The following is an 18,396-nucleotide window of genomic DNA, read 5'->3' on the forward strand; positions in this document are numbered from 1 at the left end:
CCAAATCTTGATGCTGTCTAGACTCCAAGAGGAAGACTCCAAGCATGTAAGTCAGTACCCTGCAGTTGGCAGTGGCTTCCCCATCTGTGACTCTAGGCCTTCAGAACTGATGAGGTCGGTCTCAGTCAAGTCTAGAGATGAAAGGATGCTCTGTTATTTCACGGGGTCCAGCATGCACTGCATACAGCCATTTCCTCCTAGGGAAAAGGCATGGCTTTCATTCTCTCTCCCTGATCATGAGCTGTTGATTACAGGTATAACAATCTTTCTCAAACTATCAGATCTGTTTTGACAAATGAGTAGCTGCCAAGAAAGCTTCTTTAGAATATGCTTCGATTTCGGGGGGGGGGGTGGTAAAAAGAATACCATTTAGCACAGATATCTTGGGTTTAGTGGAAAGTTGATGTGTCACAAGAATTTGGGATTATGAAGGGCCAAAGGCAGTCTAGAGAACAGCTCGCAACTGAATGGTTTTCTTCTAAGAAGCAGGAGAACCTCTAGGTTCTTTTATTGATCTTCTATTTTTTTTACTAACTTTGTATATAAGCTTTTTCAAGTTTCCGAAGCCAAGGAAATTCTCATGACTGTTGTGTATGAACAGCTTGGAAAGTAAACCTGGGAAAACATTTTCACTGGAACTGCGAGTATTAGGAGGAAAGGGACCCTAGACTGAGCAAGCAAGCCTTTGCTTAAAGTCTCAGAAACTATTAAGCAAATGGGTAGAGGGTTTGTGGGGTAGATGGAAAGGGGATTATCATTTGCCAAGATCTTCTTCTGACCCAGGGGTGGGGTAGAATTCAGCATGCTTTTGCTTATTGTCTGTGCATAAATTCTTCATTTAGTTTTAAATATTTTTCTGCATATTGACTAAGCCATACAAACAGAAAGCGTGGGAGGTTTTTGTTTTTCTTTTGAAGAAAATGTAGGCAAAGCTCCACAAAAAGAGATGTTGCTCAGGAGCCTTAGGATTCGCTGCAATTTTGATTTTTGTTTTGTTTGATTCTCAAATAAAAGTAATGAAGGTTTATCCCCTCTGAGATGCACACCTCTGCTCCCCACCTCACAGACAGCTAGAAGGAGCTGAATGAACTTCAGTTACACAAACCTCATTGCCATCTATGTGGTCTGTAATCCCTGTGGTTAGTTCTAAAGAAGAGGTCAGGAGGCAGCCAGGCTCTCATCACCTTCACCTTACCCACCCGATCTCTGATACATGTGAGAATTTACTGCTTGCTCTCCTTATATTCAGTACCATCCTAACCAACTGTTTGTGGAGAAAGTGGATGATGAAGCGAAGTTAAATTGACATGTCTGTGATGTGCCTGGCAGCCCTCAGCGTGCCCAATATTAATTTGTTTTCTTTGGCTAGGTACGTGCTGCCAATGTGTATTACACGTGAGATGCACTTCAGTCCCGGGGATGTAAATTCTGCATGCGAGTCGGTCGCACTGGAGGCCACAGGAGAAAGCACAAAAGCGTGCCCACGATGAGAACTGTTTCATACGATTAAACTATAAATGGGCATTTAGGTCCTTGTGCGGGCATACACCATAATCTTAGGTAAAGTCCTGATGATCTTTCACTCTTTCATGTTGGATAGATTTTTTTTTTAAAACGTCAAAGCCCAGGTTTTGTGCAGTTCTCTCCCAGCTAGCACTGTATGTTAAAATCTATAGTTAAATGCACGTATAGATCTTTGCTAGCATATTGAAATAGATTTCAAAGAACCAGTGAAAATCCAATTTTCAAATAGCCATACCTTCCTTTTGTTGCTTTGCCTCAACAAATCATCTCCCAAATACAGAGGTCTTGCCACAAATTATGATGCATGTGCCACTTGAAGAAATTAAAATATATAAGACCAGCTCCCTCCAAACACCCAAAAATACCCTTCAGAAATGAAAAGGAGAAGTGAATGTTTGCAAAACATACAAATCTAGATACTTTCAATTTGATAGTTTATGAAAACTGTCAAAATACAAAAAAAAACAAAAAAACAAAAAAATAACACTGTTCAAAATATCAGATAAAAAGAAAAATCTGGCACCGTGGGAAGAACGAGCAAGAAGAGATCTGGGAAAAGTCAGGCTGGAGATCGGTTCTCACTTCCTAAGACGTGAAAAAGAAAAAGTCTGACTTGAACTTGAAACAAGAAGAAAGAGTCAGGTGGGTCCTTGAGAGAGCAGAGGGCTGTCACTCAGCACCTCCGACCGCCATGGCTGACCCTGCTCTGATGCCTCAGCGTAGAGCAGCGGCTAGCAGGAATTTTCCATAAACACAAGAGCAGGAATTTGATAAAGCGTTATGCAAATAAGTAAAGGTAGGAAATGATCCCAGCACTTTGAAGGAGCGCATGAATTAGAACAAGAATTAGAAGATTAGAAAAAGCAATTGCATGAATGTTTTCTATCAACACACCCTCAGATTTATGTAAGTGAAATCACAGAATTCTAAATTTACCTTGGAGAGTAAACCTGAATTAACTAAGACACGGAGTAAATTTGACAGATATAAAAACACCTATTAATTTTATTCATTTTCTCTTAGGAAAAAAATAAGGAAATGAGATATTTACCGAGTGCAACAATAAAAATTCACATTTTTACATTTGTTTGAGAGCTGCCCTGCTCTTTGTGATCATGTGTTTGTCAGACCAATTGTATAGGAAAAGATGTAGCCAGGAGCTATTTCAAAATATTCTACTGCATATGGCCTCAGCCCATTAAATTATGCATTTGCTATCAGCAGCTGATTTCCTATTTTACAAATTATTTATGGTTACTAGATGCTGAATATAATTTTTTAGAAATTAAAATTGGACAAAAATGTGCATTCCAGGATACCTGTTCACCTGTCAAGTGCATAATAGCTAAATCAATTCTTTTTCCAATTGGGCCTGATGAATACCTAAAACATGAATTCAAGTTGAAAATCATGCCTGGCAAATTTAATTGGCCACTAACTATTTATACATTATACCTAAGACTTATTTTATTAGGCAAAAGCTGGTGAATAATAATATTAACATATCTAAACTGTCCATACATCCTTCTCCCCATGCATATGTGTATTTCACATGCAACTAGACATACAGACAAATACATTCCCCCGTGCATCCTACTGGCAGCTCGCAATTGTAAAGGGCCCTATGTGCATTTGTTTATCCATCATAGCATCAATAATCTCTATCTATGTAGATGTGGCCACAGGAAAAAAAACAATCAATGATGAAACATGCAAAACGCAGCAAGAATGGCAAGCTGGAGAGACGTCGGTGTCAGCCCCACACTCTCACATGCACACAAATATGACTGGAGAGAGGTGAAATATTTCACTGTCAGGGAGCAGAGAAAAGCGCAATTCATTTCTATCTCATGTGTTTTAGGACAATGACAATTTAATACAATACCAGTGGGTGTATAAGAGATAAAAACTGAACAAACTGACCCAACATAATCAAAGATTTTCTCCAGAGAGCTGGCTCGGCCGGAGCTCGCCTGCGCTAGAACACATCAACCTGGTATTGTTTCTCTCTCCTGTGAATTTGCTTGGGTACCGGACTCAAGGCACAGTGTGTCTGCTGCGATGACTGGAAAGTTCTGTGATCCTGCACACACTCTCATCTTCTCTCTAAATGCTTGCAGGGCAAATCTAGGAAGTTTATTTGGTACGGATTGGTTTCATAAAAATCACTGCTGTGAACGGCCCCTTGGATGTACAGAATCAGCCAGGGAGTACGCATTTTTAACTCAGTCTATGAAATCCTATGAACCTGCTGAACATCACTTGACAAGCGAAACAAAGATCTAGTTTGTTTAATGATTAGGCTAACAACAATGCTGAGGAATTTTTCACAAGTCACACAGACTTGCAATTTGGACATTGTGCCACCTTCCCGGAGAACCACCCCTTCTTTGTCTGTAATTCTGGAGGGAGGGAGATATCATGAAAGTATTGTTAAACAGAACCCGAGAGAACTTAGCTGCCCTCTTTGATGGATAGCACCAGGTATAGAAAATTAATTGCAAAAGTATGGCCCAGCTAATGAGATGGACCTTATCTTTTCTCATCCAAGGAAGCATAAGTATTTTTCTACTGGCTCAATATTTTACAAAAAATAAAATCTTAAGTGTTATTAACTAAATAAAAATCTGATCAAAAAACCTCAAAGCCACGAGTGGTCATACATTCTAAGGTCTGGACGATTTGAAGGGAAGAGTGACTTCCTACCGTATTTTCTTCCTAAGCTTTAAATTCCCTCATTCATGCTCTCTCTCAACTTTAGGGGAAAAAATAACAGTACAAGTCTTTTTCCCTGCTAGCATTTTCAAAGCAGAATTTCAATGCCATACTTTAAGAAGTAGCCACTATACATTACAGGTCAGATTAAATTAAAGAAATATATCAAACACTATCAGTGTAGAGCTTATATATTGTTTTAAAGAAACAGTGCTGCCTTATTGGGGAGAAATGCTGGAAAAATGACCATCCATGCGAGAGAATTAATGGCTCTCCACAAGGGCTTTGCTAATAACATGGGTTAATTACCACCGCAACACACTAGTCCAGTAAATAAAGCTTCGGAGCCACAAGCACACAGATAAGAGGCCATCACTGTAAGAAAGAACAAGCCCCCACCATCGCCCTTGCCTCTGCTAAGATGGGAAGCTGTTTAAACTCACTACCAAATGTGCACCGGACAATATCCACATACCCTCACACAAAGGGCTAGTAGAACATAGGTGCCTGTCACCACCCCCATTCAACATGTATTCTATCAACTAAGGGACACTTTCAAAAAAAATTTTTTTTCTTACTTCAAAAGAAAAGAATATTGAGTTACATAATACAAACCACTTGGGGATACACACACACACACAAATATATATACATATTCACATTTTATACATATATAGTTTAGGGCATGCACCATACTTATTTAATTCTTAGAAAAAAAACCAGAATGGTTCTGTTCCGTTTTGTGATGGACAAGGTTAAAGATATTCAGCCAAAGAACGCTAATTGCTGCTGGCTGTCATTTCCAGAAATTTACCGAGATCGTCTGAGGACCCCACCTACACCACCTACCTTTAAGGTTGCTAGTGTTTGCGACAGATTTACACAGCAGGATCAAGGCAGAAAGTCGTGAGTTGTGAGTAGGAGTTTGGGTATTCTACCTCAGAAAAAATAAACTCAAAGTGCCTCTCGTCGACTCTCAAATTACGTCGTATCTAAAGGAACTTGGGAAGGCACCTATTTTTCCATTAAAAAAATACTACCCATACCTATTCTGATTTACATTCTTGTTGCTACTGTGATTATTCACAGGTCTCATTCTTGTTTTTATTCTTTGCATTTCCCCACAACAGTACCACTTTAGGAGAAGTCTATTTCAATTTACGTTAGCTGTTCCTAAGAAGACGTGAGTCCAAGGGGAAAATAAAACCAACACCCTGAAACACAGAAAACCACACACAAGAAAATTTGCATAGCTCTGAGCAGGGGTCCTGACAAACGTGAAACTGTTAAATGTTCAATGTCTGGGTCTCAGCGATCAAGCTGGAATTCCCTAAACTGCCACCTCCTCTCCTTGTCTGTTTTGGAGTGTTTCAATTGCCTTCTTCCAACAGCTGTGGCAACTGTTAAAACAGCCAGTAAAATTAAGTCCGCTCTATAATCCTGTAGTCAATGTTACATTTTAATCAGAGGTTGAAAGGGATTCGTGTGACGAGCGCACTCATTTAGAATGATTACACAGACACATATGTCAAAACCAGCAGATACATTATTTCCGTCTATTTATGCTATCAGCTATTACTGCTATTCAGTGTGAAACAAGCCATACAGCATTGTGTTCTTGAAAGTGCTGGCAACTTTCCTAAAATAAAAAAAAAATGTATGTACTTACATAGTTAAAGGTTAACATTTTAAGCTCTCTTAATGGTGGTCAATAAATTGCATGAATCTTTTTAACAGCCTCCCAAGCAGAAACGGTCCAATATTTCCCTTGGAAACTGCATAAGTCAGGTTTCATTTCTGTGTATACACACGTGATGGGGTTGAAACCGGCACAATTACTATGAATATTAATAGCATGTATAAATTCTGTGGTTTATTAATTGAGACAGAGAGGCAGATGCGTTGCTCAGTCCTGGATCTTTCGGTCTGTCCAGTGAACCACGTAACTATCACAACTGCACCCACGCAATAAATCTGTATTTTTAAAAGATGACTTTTAATTGAGCCAGAAAGAAAGAAAGAAAGAAAGAAGGAAAGAAAGAAAGAAAGAAAGAAAGAAAGACAGCTAGTTTGAATCTTGCACCAAAGCCAAAAGGACATGTGCCCTGGTTTCATTTAAATGCATCTGCTTTAAGAAGCCTATATAAACTAATTATTCAAATTCAGTATAAGAAGTTAAATTCAAGGAAACTACTTTTTCCATTAACCCTCTGGAGGGATATTTAAAGTTTGCTCTGTTTATTTATTTACGAGACAAAGTTCTGAATCTGAGTGAGTTTAAGGCGTTCTGCCTGACAAGAGGACATTTCTAAGTCTCCCATTCTACACACAGCCCAGGTAGGTGCGCTGGCCTTCACACTGGACATGTGCGGGCGGTCTTACCTTTGTTTGTATTTCATTTTTATTCGTGAGCATTTTAAGCTTGGCTCTTCCCTCGAGTGTTTCAGACAGATGCAAAGACAGCCTCTCGATGTCTCAGATCCTAGTCTTGGCTAATAGTTCCTGTGAGTATGTGTGTGTGTGTGAGTGTGAGTGTGTGTGTGTGTGTGTGTGTGTGTGTGAGTGAGTGAGAGAGAGAGAGAGAGAGAGAGAGAGAGAGAGAGAGAGAGAGAATGCAAGTGTGTGCACTCACACACGCTCAAACACATACAGGCAAACAGAGGCTTTGAGCCACATCTCATCTTTCAATTATGATGCAAAGCAAAGGGCTGTAACCAAGAACAGCCAGTGGACTTCCACCACTACCACATGGCCCCAGTGCCCAGAGTTTTAGATTTTCTTCACAACCTATCAAGAGAAAGGTTTGCCAAGAGCACTCTTAAAAATTCTAACAGTTGGTTTACTGTAATGCGAAAGCAATCTAACTGATTCAACAGAAAGCAAAGGAGATCACTGACAGCCTCGTGACCCACTGATGCTCTGTCTAAGCAGTGACTTGAAGTTTAGGAGCTATTCATTCACACAAGAATGCCCAGTTTGATTTCTCTACCCCTACTACTTACTGACCCTGGCCCTTTGATAATCTAAATATGTAGACTATCCAGGAAGGTATTCATAAATATGACTGAACTACATTTAAAGAAGAAAAGTGCCCTTTTTGTATCTTTCTGGACACAATACGATGCATAATCCAATTCCAGGACCTGCACACTGTCTATTTAAGGGAAGGTTTTTTAAAAAGTCACTAATGTTTCTTCTTCAGTTTTCTCCCCTTTAAATATTTATAATGTGTGAAAATCTCACGTTACTTAACGGACTGATTTGCCAGTTAAGTACTGACATAACGCTAACCACATAACTACCATTACCCTAGCTCTGAGCAGCACCGGGCTGGTTGCTAAATCGTTCTCTGAAGGGGAATTAATAAAGGTACAATTTTGCCTCTGACTCCGCGCAGTAAAGGGTGACAGAGAGTTTCAAATATCTGTCAAACTGCAAATACGTAAGAAGCACTCAGTAGTATAAATCATTTTGAATATTGTATTTTAAAACATCTTTCCTAGGGAAAATGGGTCCGGGTAAAAGATGCATTTTAACAGTTCACTGAGCATTGGTGCCCAGAGCCTATTCTTAGCACCTGAAGGAGAAGTGGCTGTCACCCAGCTGTTTTAGTGACAGTCACAGGGCTGCCTTAAAGGTAACACTGTAGTCAGAAAACAATTCTCCACTTACTGAATTAGGAGATCACCCTCCACACAAAAGGCACCAGACAGCCGCCAACAAGCACCCACGAACACCAAACACCCAGGCCACTACGTGGGTCCGCGTGCACACACGCCGCCCTGTCCACGCTCCGGCACACACACACCCACCCCCCGCCCCACACGCCGAGTTGCAAAAAGAAAGAAAAAAAAAAAAGAAAAAGGTACCTACTCTTCCTCGTAGTGCAGGGAAAAAGACTCAGGCAGGCAAAGTTCTACCGAATCCATGTGCGCCCGGCAACCATTATTTGTGCACCCCACCTATAAATCAAAGTTTCCTTGACAGAGCCGGGTGCAATTAACACGCGCGTTCTCCCGGTGACAAGCCCATAGGCACGGCCAGTTGGGACCGAGGCTCGCACACTCTCTCCTAATCAAGGACTTAAAGCCCCGATTGGAGCTTATTAATATGAAGTAGGGCTTTACATATGCAGTCCCACCGGCCCAGGAGCGCATCTGATTGGGGGGCCGCTGCCCAATCAGGAGGGAGGCGACGCGAGGCCGCCGGAGCCGCAGCCCGCAGGTAGGCAGGGCGCACGCCCGGAGCACGGTGGGCAAAGCTGCAGCCCGGCTGCAAAAGCCCCACGCGATCCGCAGATTTTCCCACATTTATTTCTTTAATGCTTACCCTCCCACGAGCCCGAGAAGCTTAGAAAAAAAAGAGTAAAGAAAAAGAAAGAAAGGGGGGAAATATCAACCATAACTAACTTAGCTCACGTTACACCAGAGCGATTTGCTGTTAGTTTTTCTATCCTCAGACCTATTTTATTTTTCCAAAGAACTTATGCCAGTTCGATACATTTGGCCGATGGATTCTGTGGAAGGTGCTGAGCGAAGTTTATCCTGCCTTACTCTGTCTACTGGGTGCTCCACCGGGGCAGCTGCTGTTTTTATTTATTTTTATTATTATTGGTGTGCACGCTCTATTTTCTCATTAGCTTCTACTAATACCTTCCCTTGCGGTGTCCTGCTATAAAGAGCATTAAAAAAAAAAAAGACATTCTTCTTTGAGGTGAGTTCAGCCTAAGAACTACTGGGGGAGCCCTCCGGGGTGGAAGGTCATAGCTTCATAGCAAAAGGGAAGAAGGAAGAGAGCGTGGATACAGGCGAGGGGTAAACATTTCTATATTCTCTCTTTCTCTCTCACTCCCTCCCCCTCCCTCCCTCCCCCCTCTCTCCCTCCCTCCCCCTCTTTTCCCCCTCCTAGGCACACACAGCCTTGCAAAGGTAAATAGATGCAGGGTTGTGTGGCCTGTTTCCCTTTCTAGGTTTGGGTAGAAAGACTAAGGGCTGGGGGTGGGACGTCGATACCTTAAATAAATAATCATTGTATTTGGACCAAATCGACATATGGCCTTTGTGGGAAGCGCTGCAGCAATGTACTGAAACTCTCCAGAAGCAAGTACCCCTTTCCACAGAGACTTCCTAACCAGGAGAGATACTCGTCCATACATGATTTTACCCAGAACATGTAGCATTGAGGTAAAGCACCTGGCTTGCCTTAAATAATCAACTCAGAAATATTTTGCGAATCACCACACAGCCTGGCCTACAGGAAGCAGTTTGAGACACATAATGATATACAAAAATTATGGGAACTCAGTCAAAAGCGCAAAAATAATGTAAGAAAAAAAAAACAATGCTTTTCCTCTTATAATAGTGTATATGCTGTTTTTAATTCTCAGATAATAGAGAGTATCTTTGGGTTCTATTTTAAACTATAGGTTTTTTTATGCTACCAAATGTACATTTGAAACAGATACCAGCTATTTATGGCAGAGAGTTATCTGCTACCTTATGCGGAGTGAAAGACCCAGGGTTTTGATGGAATTCAGCTCTCTTGCTTATTAACCTCCTGCGTCTGAAGTCTTACGCGATAGAAATAGTATAATCTCTGAGATCAAAATAAAACAGTGCAGATATGCAGTGTGTGTTCAGTTCACCACATCAGAACTCAACTCCCTCCACTCTCTCAGATTTTCTAGGTCCTCAAGAAACAAAACACTAAAATAGAACATCCACATTAAAATTCAGAATATAAAAATGACAGACACGATCTTGTCACTGCCCCCCTCCCATGTATTTAGCTATATTCAAGACAGGCATCCGATTCCTTCTCTGTGCGCTTTGTATGTGTACAAGTTTGCGGAACCAGAACTCACACAGGAAAAAGACAGAAAGAAAGAAAAAGACTCTGCTTAAGAATACTGTATAAAAACAGGTAGTAAAAGCTTAATTACCAGTAGCATTATGCTGTCTATATTGTTAAATGTGAACTCTGCAATTAAGATGTAAATTTGGTTGTGAGCAGTGAATTAAAAGCACTCTGAGACGGAGAAGAAAATCCAAGCATTCTGCAGTCACCCAGTTTAAAAAAAAAAAAAAAAGGAAAATAAAAAAGCTTTGCCTACTCAATCGAAAATGAGACATGGAATCAGTTTACAACTAAAGAAATATATAAAAAGGGATTTCGCAAGAAATGCAATTTTTTCCCAAACTGCAACCAGAGAGATACAAATGCTTAGACTGCTTTTTCAAAGAAAAGCGTCTCTTCCTCTCACTACCCTGATCTTTTCACTAAACTAAAATGTTCAAAGAAATTGATAGATTTATATACCTATTAAATATATATGCACACATTTCAGCAAACGTTTTATATTTTTGTCCTAAAATATTTTCTAACTTAAAATTTATTCTCTATGCTTGGCACATCTTAAGATGTCCAAAGAGCGAATCCGGTTTTGCATGTGGGCAGTGTCCTCTGCCATTCTTGGTCTCACTGTATTACCCTGCTGTGACAAAATCCGATCTTGTCTTTTGAAAGGATCCTTTAAAGACAAGGTTTGCAGTCAGTTTTATGTCGATTGGGTCTTAAAGTCACCTACATGGCCTAGACGCGATCTTTGATTTCCCCAAATTTTCTTATTTGGGGAATCTATTTGCTGTCATGACTTCTCTGCTGTATATTTTGAAAACATTCCTAGACACGTGCATGCATCGGTCTTCTACCTGTACTACAGAGAGACATGTGCAGATGTGTACAGTATTATTTCCTGATCTTACCAGACTCCACTGCACCCTGAACGGCCCTTGAATGTGCGCTTCTTGAGTCCTGCTGGATAGACCCAGACCAAGATCCCAAGATGCCATTTGCAACCTAGAATGCCATGCAGCCAATTTAAAATAACCCATTTGCACTGAACATGCAGGAAAACCATACAAACACACAGAGCAAAGCACCATGAGAGGTTTTCCCCAGCCCCAGAACTCCCTCTCCTTGGAAGAAGCAGGAACAGAAAATCATTAGTAACAAACATGCCACCTGCGAAACTGAATTAAGCATCCAAGAATCTCAGAGAAAGTACAGGAAAACACGGGGGGGAGGCTGGTGGGGGACAAAATCCTAGATAAACACGTGCTGATCTGTGTATATACTTTACAATCTTACCACGAGGAGTCCACCCAAATCAGGAAAAAATTGAACCAAACAAAAGGCCCCCTGAATACTGTTGCACATAGAATATAAATAAACGAGCTGCTATCAGTGTCTCATGCATCGGGCCTACATTCTAAGCAGGATCCCAATCTCTTCTTCATTAGCCAATGCAGTCACAAATAGCCAGGCTTCTTCAGCACATGCAGAGGCACGAAGCAGAGGGTGGATTCCATTTCTATTTGAATAAAAACAGTAACAAGCAATGCCTAAGTGGAAACAAAAGATAGAGTCCTGTGAACTGCATATGGCAGGGCGTTGACTACATTTCCGCCAAAACCATGCCCTAAAACGCGCTTACACTGTGTTCTCGGATTGGGCAAACGTGAGGAGGAATCCAGTCTGGTGTCACTCTTATGTTTCTGCTGATTTTAGTTTCCAGTTTCGTCCATGAAGACCACCAGGGTGAAGCTGCTGGCCTGACCGAACTCATCTTTGGCATGTACGACAGCTCTTATCTGACACTCCACTTCTGTCATTTGTTAGACATTAGAAAGCCAATGGCTTAATATATTTGGCATTTCCAGTTTGCCTTGTATCTACCATTCCAGATTTTCCCCTCGAGTCCTTAAACACTTGAAAAGTGGTTTAGGTTTTCAAACCACTTTCTCTCCTGTCTTAGACATATCATATATGGTGCAATGAATCATAGCACAAAAGTCTAGCCAAGACTATCAGAAACTCCTGTCTGACAGTCCCAAAGGATCCCAGTAACAAACATCCTTCAGAACAGAATCTTAAGTAACAAGCTTGGAAGCCCAGATGTCAGGCCCCTCCACGTTCCTCAGAAGCCCTGTGGCCTTGCGCAAGCCCCTCATCTGTCTGTGCCCTGTTCCGTCATTTGCAGAATCATCCATTGTACCAGGAGCCCGCAGGAGCTCGCACCTTTCCCGCTGAGGACACAGCGTCCATCCAAGTCAGGATGCCTGCTCTCTATTACCACCGGGCCTCTATGAATTCATCCTACCGCATTTCCTGTTGCCTTTCATTTCGAGGACGTAGACTTTGATATTTAAATTATTGTCTCCATTGGCAAGAAGCAATCATTTCTGCTGAAAGTGGTCGCATCCACAGAAACACTAATAAAAAAAAAAAAAAGCCTCACCTTCTGAAGAACCTCTTGTCCCATAAATCTAACCCATTCCCAAATTATGGAATTTATATTCTCCAAGAAGCCATTGTCTCACTTCCAGACTGCACCAAACTCTTTTCCCAGTGTTTTTTTGTGAAAGAGGAAGAGGAGGAGGAAAAAAAAGACCAGGGAGAGCCAGAGAAACTACTAGAGGCAATTTGGTTTCTGTTTAATTAATTCAGGATTATTTTGCTTGCATTTTGTCACACTAATAATATACACAGGGAAGTGTCAGTAAAAATTAAATTATAAACTATTGTCCGCCCAGTGGGAAAACTGACTTCAGTTACATTGTATTTCCAAGGCTCTCACTCTGATAAAATATCAGACGCATGTTAGGGCATCCTGCAAGCCTTCTGCAAGCTGCATGGCATGCACTGATGGAGACATAGTTAACATTGTGAAATTATAAATTAATAAATGAGCTGCAGTTACATTCTTTCCTGAATGTTAAGCACCATGAGCTAAATGCAGACAACACTCAAGGTCAATGTCCCGTTTTTAGACCTTTTCAGGCGGCTGCAATATTATGATAATCAAGCTTAAAATATTCCTATAGAAAGGGTAAATTAGCCTTTTCACTTGAAAGATGATTATGATAAACAATAAACCTAAGAGGGGACAAAATCCCTATTTTTAAAAGCTATAAATTGTTGACTCAATGATGTGTGTGATAGTGTTGTCCAAAATAAAGGGTGGTTTCATTCTGAGAGAAAGGCGGGGGGGGGGGGGTAATGGAGGAGGGGTTGGAACAAATATGACAGACTTCTGAATAAGCAATACACGGTTTGATGCCAGCAAAATGATCAAATTATCTACCTTAGCCACCCCATTAAACATAAAGTACATTTGAGGCTAAGTGTGTGTGTGTGTGTGTGTATTCATGAAACATTTTTTTTTTGAAAAAGCTCATTTTCCCTTGATGATTATCAATAGAATTTGAAAGGTTTCTACTCTGAGAGTTTCCATTAACCCTTTTTGTCCAGATTTTCAAAGAACTAGTTTAAGAAACAGAAAAGAGGGGTGAGATCGATCGAGCCATCAGATGCCCACACAAACAGCCTGAAAGAGCTCATTAAACCTGTTTGTTAATGTTAGAACCTGGCAAACTTCTAAGGGTCTGTTTCAAAAATGAATATACTTGATAAAAATCTGCTTCTCTCCACCAGCCCTGATTAATTGGGAGTGTGTCTGTCAAACTTGCCGAAGCCAAGAGACTTTCAAATAAAAGACCTTTGAGAAAGGTGCCTTAGCCTGTTCTGAGACAGGGCAAGGGTTCAGATTCCAATAACCTAGAGAGAGTGGCTTTGGAATAGAATGGGGTCAGGTCGCTTTATCCAGTCAACTTCTGGTTTCTTTCTCTATCAAACAGGCATTGCAAAAACAATCTTGCAGAATTTTTTTTAATAACAATTCAATCTGTTAAACTAATTGAACACAGTGTCTGGCCCTGGTTATGGGGTAGAAGACATATGACCTACTGGGCTAAGGTCATTCTTATTAGGGCCAGTTGTCCTAGCCTTATGAATACTCATCACTCTCTATATTATTAAGAATATTGGAGTTTTGATAATAAATATTATTCACTCCACAAAGTGAGCTATCTATCAATATTGGCATTATTTTGAAATCTTATTGGAAGAATTGGTATAAGAGAATGGTACTGTAAGTCAGTTGAACTCTGTCTTTGAGTCATTCGAGATCTTAGAAACAGAAGCAAGTGAAGTACAGGTGTGATGGTATTAATTGTCAACTTGAATCTAGAATCATCTGGGAGAGAAGCCACTGGGCAGGACTTTGGGACATCATCTTGATTGCCTTAATGGAGATGGAGGACTATCTACTTTGGGGAGCCCCAGTCCCGGGCAAGGATCCTGGGTGTATAAATGGAGAAGGGAGTGGACAGCAGTGTGTATTCGTCCCTCTGTGTCCCAGCTGTGGACGTGACAGAGTAGCTGCTTCAAGTTCCCATTGCCGTGACTCCCACCATGACGGACTGTGCCCTTAATGTGTGGGTCAGAATAAACCCTTTCTCCCGTAGGCTGTCTTTGTCAAGGCGTGTTACAACAGCATCAAGAAGATGACGTGTTTTTTAAAAAGGAGAAAAGAAAAGTGAGCATCTCCTTTAGTGAAATGCAAAGAACTTTTGCCTGAAGAATCTGTGAACTGTCTGCTCTTTTGCCATGTGCACACTGTGTGGGTGTAATGCAGACAGGAGCAAGGAAAGCCACGGCACTCCGAGTGGTCGACTTGTCTGGGAGGAAGACTGTGCCGGGAGAGTTAGTGGATTCAGCTGGCTCTCCAAACGATTCAGTTGCACAACGTTTCCTGAAAGAAAGCGTGTGTGTGTGAGTGTGTGTGTGTGTGTGTGTGTGTGTGTGTGTGAGAGAGAGAGAGAGAGAGAGAGAGAGAGAGAGAGAGAGAGAGATCACCCTTTTTCACATCTTTCTACTGAAGCAGTGCTGGCAATCAACAGCGATGCCAGTTGGTTTTGATTGTCCAGGCAAGACTAATTCACACAGGTCTGCTGATCACATAAATCAAGAACTCTGTTTCTTTATAAAACTTTATTCTCTTATGGTGAATGGCTCCCATCATGGCAGAGCAGCGAGCATAGACAATGGGGAATTAGAGACAGGAAGAGCCTGAGTTAGGAGTTTCGCCCTTCTATTCTACAGGTATGTGGTTCCAGATAGCTAAGAGCCTTAACGTAAGTTGTACACCTAGATGATGGGGCAGAAGCTCCCTATCTCTCCCCTTTCCTGGTCTCGGTTAAGGGTAAGCTACTAGTTTTAATCTCATGATCGCCAACAATACATCAGTGCACAGAATTAGGGCACACTACGATCTGAGTGTTCAGAAGACAAAGTTCTTCCAAGTGCGAGGATACATTCAAACCCAACAGATAAATACCACATGTATGCTCTGTCCCCAAAACATAGTAGGATCTCTAAAAAATCACATCTTTTTTTTTTTTTTTTTTTTTACTTTTTAAGATTTATCTTTCTCTTTAAGTGTGTGTGTGTGTGTGTGTGTTGGGGTTGGGTTTGTGCACAGAAGAGCAGTGCCCATAGAGGCCAGCAGAGAGCATCAGCTGCCCTGCAACTGAAGTTACTAGCCATCTGGGAGCTGCCTAATGGATTACAGGAACTGAACTTCCCAACCCTCTGCCAGACCAGTGTACACTCTACGCTATTAAGCCGTTTCTCCAGCCCCTTAACGTCACTTTTTTTTTTTTTAAAGAGGGAAGCAGTACATTGCTGTAAATGAATTCTCTTTCCCCCAGCTAACGTAAGTAGATGGGGGGGGGGGGGTTATTTCCTTTGGAGTTTAGTTTTTAATTCATGCTTACTCTCTCCCCACTCCAAGCCCTATCTAACTGCAAGTGTGGAACTAGGCTGAGTCTGATGGCAGCTCCAGGGCCAGTAGTGGAACTTGGTAAATAGTCTTGCCATGTTTCAGAAACATGAAGAAGACATCCCGAGTGAACAAAACAATAAATGAATGAATGAATGAACTCATAATAATTGCTCCTCTTCTGTTGATTGTGATTTAGTTTAAGGGGGCCTCAATGACTGCTGTGATATAAGGAAATCTGAAAACTGAAGTCATTCTTTTTTAAGAAGATAGGTGGAGAAGAGAAGGGAGGTTGGGATAAAAAAGACTAAAGAGAAGAAAGGATGTAAACCAAGCCCAGGGGGTCCAGGACAGTGCTTCAGTCGCCATCTTGGGATGGGTTACTGCATAGCTAGGGAGGAGCTATGGGGGAGGAGTGTTGTTTTCTGTGTCTTTCTATTTTCTGTTTTCCAAAAGCTCATATTGACTAAGCTTGGGGTGATAAAAGTAGATAAACTAAGTGGCTCCATTGGTGGCCATCGTTACGACCCCAACAGCTGCCACAGAAGCACGCTAACTAGCCTGGACCAGGACAAGAACGCTTTCTAAGATGTGAGTTCAGATATGCGCTGTGACCAAATCATATTCTGCCAAAACCTTCAGAGTGGCTCTTGGGTGTCATATGCAATTTCTACATTGAGAAACTGTATTTTTTAAATTTCACCCCATCAGTGTTTTCTTGGAGAAATGTGGACATGCACATGTGGGGGTAGGGGGTACACATGCACACCGGGGGTGGTGCAAATGCATGTAGGGAGTGGGGAGTGTACACACACATGTGGGGGTGTAGGTGGGTGCACATGCATGTGTGTAAGGGATGTAGGTAGGTGCACATGCACTGCGTGGGGGGTATAGGTATGTTTACTTGCACTTGGGGGGGTGGGGCTGCACATGCACGTGTGTGCTCACTTGTACAGATGCCAGAGGACAACCTCATGTGTCCTTCAGGTTTCTGAGGAACTTGTAGGATACACTGGCTGACCACTGAGCCCCAGTGATGCACCTGCTTATATCTGCCCAGTTTGGGGGTTACATACACAAGCTACCATGTCTTGAGCTCTTTCTTTCACTTGGGATTGGGGGATCAAATCTAGGTCCTCACGTTTATAACTATAAGGAGTTTAGCCAATGAGCTGACTTCCCCAGCCCTAAGTCTGTTTTGTTATTTCTTCATACCCAGAGTGGGGCCCTGAGGAGAACACATTATATTAATGAGAGACTTTGTTTTTCTCCTAGAAAACCAGACACAGGTCTAGTACTGTCTCCTCTGGTAAAGGTCTTGCCACAAAGCATGACCACCCACCCGAGTTCGATCCCCAGGGCCCACATGCTAAAATGGGGGAACCAGCCCCTACAAGTTGGCCCCTGGCCTTCCCAGGTGTGCCACAGTATTCATGGACCCACAAACAAAATTTAAAAATAAGTAAGACAAAGAATTGCTCCTCTCACATTCCTCCACTGGGGAAACCAGCTTAAGTGGTGAGGTGGTGGGTGGCACGCTGTGCCCTGATGCTGGCAGCCTCTCCTCTCATTGTGTCCCACAAACCTCAAACCTTTCTCATCCTGAGGTCGGGCAATCGAGCGTGCACAACGGAACGACGCAATTAAAGAACCTATTTTTCCCCCTTCTTCTTCCAGAGTTTCGTTACCACTTGAATTATGAAGCTAAATAAATCAAAGACAATTTTCATTAGAGAGAAAAGAAACTTAATTCGCCCTTTGATAAATTAGAACTCTAAGCAAAGAAGTGGAAAACAGCAAAGGGCTGGCGAGACGGCTCAGCATGGAAAGGCGCCTGCCGTCGTCGTCGAGCCTGAACGCCTGACTTTGAACCCTGGAAAGGCTTAGCTGTTGACAATTTGAGATGATAATTACCGGGTAGCCCCTGTCCCATTTGGGCTGCTTTTTTCTCCCTGCAGTCATCTTGTGTGACCTGTGGGAATCCCAAATTCTATCGCTATCGTCATCAATGCCGCCATCTTCGTTACACAGATGACAAAAGGGAAGTCCTGGAACTTTGGCGGTTCAAATACATCCAGCTGTGGCACTGAAAAGTCGCAACCTGATTTATGTATTAATTTTCGAACTTTGCATTGTTAGTACTTTGGAGCTCAAGATGTTTCTTACACATCTTAAAAGACCCCTTAACAGGCCTCACAAGAAACACAGAGAAACAGGCACCGGGTTCCTGTAGCTAACTGTCCACCGGCAGATAGCTTGGCTTCAGGAAGCTACTACACAGTCGGCACTGACCGCCCTTCTCTGAGCTGAGTGTCAGTCCTTCTTGACACACACGAATTTTTCAGCGCTCTGTGGCAGTGTCCAGGGTAAATGCCTGAGGCACCAGCAAGAACTCAGAACACAAAGAAAGCCCCTAGGTCTGCATTTCTCTTCTCTCTTGGGGACTTCACTTGGAACCCTGGAGCCCTCATGGC

General features: G+C 42.0%; 1 protein-coding gene across 17 annotated transcripts in view; it reads right to left on the reverse strand.

Annotated features, from left to right (window-relative positions):
* Esrrg (estrogen related receptor gamma) overlaps positions 1 to 18,396 on the reverse strand; it is a 613,673-nt gene that overhangs the window by 208,656 nt on the left and 386,621 nt on the right. The window contains exon 1 of one of the 17 annotated variants that reach the window (XM_087906039.1): positions 8,113 to 8,315. The exons of the other annotated variants lie outside the window; for them this stretch is intronic. Within the exon in view, the coding sequence (XP_087762165.1) occupies positions 8,113 to 8,168 (56 nt within the window). The 5' untranslated portion in view covers positions 8,169 to 8,315. Of the gene's footprint in view, positions 1 to 8,112; positions 8,316 to 18,396 lie in introns of those variants that run through there. 17 annotated transcript variants of the gene reach the window in all.

The sequence above is a fragment of the Myodes glareolus genome, chromosome 5 (genome assembly GCF_982192425.1).
Source record: "Myodes glareolus chromosome 5, mMyoGla1.1, whole genome shotgun sequence".
Lineage (NCBI taxonomy): Eukaryota > Metazoa > Chordata > Mammalia > Rodentia > Cricetidae > Myodes > Myodes glareolus.